At 32.2% G+C, this 4,390-nt stretch overlaps 2 protein-coding genes across 8 annotated transcripts in view; one reads left to right on the forward strand and one right to left on the reverse strand.

The window, feature by feature from the left end:
• Positions 1–121, forward strand: part of LOC116843361 — a 48,225-nt gene extending 48,104 nt beyond the window's left edge. Inside the window, exon 2 of the mRNA XM_032813736.1 lies at positions 4–121. Within this exon, the coding sequence (XP_032669627.1) occupies positions 4–7 (4 nt within the window). The 3' untranslated portion in view covers positions 8–121. The remainder of the gene's footprint in view (positions 1–3) is intronic.
• LOC116843356 (F-actin-monooxygenase Mical) overlaps positions 1–4,390 on the reverse strand; it is an 874,436-nt gene that overhangs the window by 250,732 nt on the left and 619,314 nt on the right. The gene's annotated exons all lie outside the window — the stretch shown is intronic.

Raw genomic sequence — 4,390 nt, forward strand, 5'->3', positions numbered from 1 at the left:
CAGATGATTTTTGAAGAAACGCCAGTGGGTACCGTTTACCCGGATTTTTTTACGGCGCTCCAAAGATTATACCACAACCTCGTCAATTTTTGATTTTTTTTAATAAAAAAAATTGGACATATTCCTGAATGTGTATACTTTTAGATAGAAAAACCCCCAATCCGAAATTTCAAATAGTTTTCCTTAAAAAAATTCACAAAGATGACCTTTTTTTCCGGCTCCTAGGTGTATATCTCCCCTTAAGTAGTAAAATCATTCGTTAATGACAACGCCGTATTGGGTCCATATAATTTTATTATTAGTCCAAATGATTTTACCCTGATCTCAATGGTAATACCATTAACACTTTTCGCGACGGGATGCCAGTGAGTGTATAATAATTAATTTACATATTTATATATAAATTGTTTAATTTATTGTTATTCACAGTTATTTATATTTTATGGAATTAATTATATAGTTTTATATAATAGGGCAAAGAAAAGAAATTGGTGTTAAAATAACTTTTCATATATAAAATTTTCACTTGTATCAAAAATAAATAGATTAATGCGAAGTATATTTTATCCTTAAGTTTGTACTCATGTTTCTAAAGTCTATATACAGTGCTGACAAAGTCAATCGCACTATTTGAAAGCCATTTATTATTGGATTTTAAATTACATATTTGAAAGTACGCTTTACTTACATTTGAAACTCAGTTAGAACAGTATATAGCTAGCAAAAAATGATTCGTTGATTGATGTCAAAATGATACTAAATAAACGTTGAAATCGTCAAATTGACGTCAATTTGATATCATTTTGATGTCCATCAACGAATCATTTTTTACTAGGTATATAGATGTCACAAACATGAAGTCTTAAATAGCTCGGTAGAAAGAGTGGTTGTCTGGCAAACGGAAGACCCGAGTTCAATCCCAATCAAGACTGATGTTTTTCATCTCATATGGCATTAAAAGTGGACATCTACAGATACACATAAGCACCCCCGGCCAAAGTTTCTGATCTTTCTTTTGTGTAGATACAATAAAATTTATTAAATCTGAAGAAATATTTTTGAGTTAAAGTAATTCTATGTGAATACTCTAAAAAATTCTGAGGAACTGAAATCATGGTGCATGTAACTTCCTAAATCATTCTTATAGTATTCTTCCACGAATTCCTAAGAAAGTACAATTCAGGAAAGGAAAAAACTTTAGGAACACTTAAAGAATTTATCGTGCTATCTGGGTTATTGGGAGTACAAATAAGTCTCTGCCGTTTGACAAAAGATGGCCTCACCAGTAAGTTATGGTTGAAATTGTTAGATGTAAAACGTCATATCGTAAGTTTGGACATCTGGCAACACCATAACCTTAAAATATTAGCGATTTTGTATCAGCATCACATAATTTTTTTCGTGCGAAAATGTCGAGTTCTGAGCCGAATAAGCGTCATTTGCGAAAACTTTTGATTTACTTCTTTAATTTGAAGAAATCTACAGCTGAGGCGCATCGATTGCTTGTAGAATGCTTGTAGAAACATATGGTGAGGCTACTTTAAGTGAGAGAAGTTGTCGTGAGTGGTTTCAAAAGTTTAAGAACGGTGAGTTTGACGTCGAAGACAGAGAACGTAGCGGAAGGCCGAAAGTGTACGAAGACGCGGAATTGAAAGCATTATTGGAGGAAGATTCGTGCCAAACGCAAGAAGGACTTGCACTTACATTAGGAGTGACTCAACAAGCAATTGCACATCGTTTAAAATCGTTGGGAATGATTCAAAAGCAAGGAAATTGGGTTCCATATGAACTGAAATCGAGAAACGTTGAACGCCGATTTTGCACATGTGAAATGCAGCTTGCCAGGTATAAACGAAAGGGTTTTTTGCATCGTATAGTCACTGGTGATGAAAAATGGATCCACTACGATAACCCAAAGAAGAAGAAATCATGGGGACCACGTGGCCATGCTTCAACATCGACAGCCAAGCCGAATATTCATGGAAAAAAACTCATGTTGTGTATTTGGTGGGATCAGCTTGGTATCGTGTATTATGAGTTGCTCAAACCGAACGAAACCATTATTAGGGCTCTCTACCGAACACAATTGATGAGATTGAGCCGAGCACTCAAGGAAAAACGCGCCCACTACTACTCTAGACACGACAAAATTATTTTCCTGCTATGATAATGCTCGTCCACATGTTGCGGCACCGGTCAAAACCTACTTGGAAACATTCAATTGGGAAGTTTTACCCCACCCGCCGTATTCACCAGACATTGCTCCCTCTGACTATCACTTATTTCGATCGATGACGCACGGCCTGTCTGAGCAGCATTTCACATCATATGAAGATACCAAAAATTGAGTCGATTCGTGGATAGCCTCAAAAGATGAAGCGTTCTTCCGACGCGGTATCCGTATGCTGCCAGAAAGATGGGAAAAAGTAGTGGCTAGCGATGGACAATACTTTGAATAAAACATAAAGTACCGTTCTTTCACAATAAATGCCCAATTTTTTATAAAAAACGGCGGAGACTTATTTGTACTCCCAATAGTAACAACCGCGTAAAGTTTGGCGTTTGTCACGCCCATCGCGGCCTATAGACGCTCCGCGGTGAGCTGTATGCGTCGAGGCTAAGCAGTAAAGACCTTTGCACGTACAAAAATTTTGACCGTAACCGTAAGGTCGTAAGAAAACTGACCAATCAGCGTTGATTATTCTCCTTGCGTTCGAGGAATAATCGACTGTGATTGGTCAATTTTCTTACGACTTTATGGTTAAATTTTTTCTACGTGCAAAGGCCCTAACGCAGCGTTCATCGTCGCCTCGCCGCACGCCGGCAGCGTCAAAGCATCAAGACGCCATCACGGCGGTCAGCGCGAGCCGCGTCACCGCTCAGTCTCGAGGCACACAGCTCGCCGCGGAGTGTCTATAGGCCGCGATGGGTGTGACAAACGCCAAACTTTGCGCGGTTGTTACTAACAAACTAGACGCGTTATCGCTAAATAGAAGAGGACTTTTCTAATCCTTTCGCTTAGCTCTACGCTCCTATGGAGTTGGTATATTACAATTTTGAGACACCCTGAATATCGATCAGGCTTATGTTATGGTCAATGTTCAGAAGTTTGTGAATTAAATCATAGATTTATACCAATTGTTATTGTATCAACTAATGTAAAAACTTTTTTTCATGAATTAAACCTTTTAGTTAAATTTTTTTGTAATTAATTATTAAATTTATTTATTAAATGACTGATAAAAGTACTGATTTTTTAAATCAAATTATAATAGAAAACATTATTTATATTTTTAATGAAGAATTAGTTAATACATTATAATATTAAATTGTCAATTTAAAGTAATTTTATTTAATAAATATTTTTTTATCTCTCAAATAATACCAATGTTTTAATTATACTTATAATTATATTTATACTTATATCTTTTTATTTTAATGCTATTTATAATTTATTTAAATTTAAATTATTTTATTTCTATGGATTTTAATTATATTACTTATAAAAAATATATTTATTTCTTATAATAATTTAATTTGAAAGTGGTAATAAATATTTTTAACATTTTTTATCCATTGACAAGATTAAATTTTTCATTAAATTCATTAAGTATAATAATTATACTTTTTATATTTACTTATCAATTTTGATTAATTCCTTCTCGATTTGTATAAGAATTATAGTTTTAAATTATTTATTAAATGAATTTAAAATTTTAATTAAAACATTCATTTTCTAATTTAATTGTTTTTTTTTATTTATTATTTTTATTTTTTTAGATATTTCATAGGTTTATTTCCTTATATTTTTACATCATCTAGACATATAAGATTTTGTTTATCTTTATCATTGAATATATATATATATATATATATATATATATATATATATATGATTAAGAATTATATTATATTTTTTATTAAATTAATATTTTGTCATTTAGTTCCTTCTTTTACTCCTATATCAATACACTCTTATATCAATACACTTTACTTAATTGAATTAATTAGTCCTTTAACTTTTTCAATTCGTTTAACTACTAATATAATTGCGGGTCATTTATTACTATCTTTACTAGGATCATCAGAAATTATTATTAATAATATTTTAATGTATTTTATTATAATTATTGTTCAAATCATATTATAGATTTTGGAAATTTTAGTTTTATTGATTCAAGCTTATGTTTTTTCTATTCTATCCTTATTATACAAGGTGTTCGGAAAGTACCGGGACGCCCGAATATCAGGAAAAATATAAGTTTTACAAAAAAATGTTTCAGACAAAAGTTGTGGCGTTTAAAAAGATGTATTTACTGATCACATCAGTTTGACCTTGGGTTGCGTAGCGAAGGTCAGGTCAAGGTCACATTAATTTTTTTAAATGGAA

Source organism: Odontomachus brunneus, unplaced genomic scaffold (genome assembly GCF_010583005.1).
Source record: "Odontomachus brunneus isolate Ranch 3 - 2012 unplaced genomic scaffold, Obru_v1 Obru_scaffold_032, whole genome shotgun sequence".
Lineage (NCBI taxonomy): Eukaryota > Metazoa > Arthropoda > Insecta > Hymenoptera > Formicidae > Odontomachus > Odontomachus brunneus.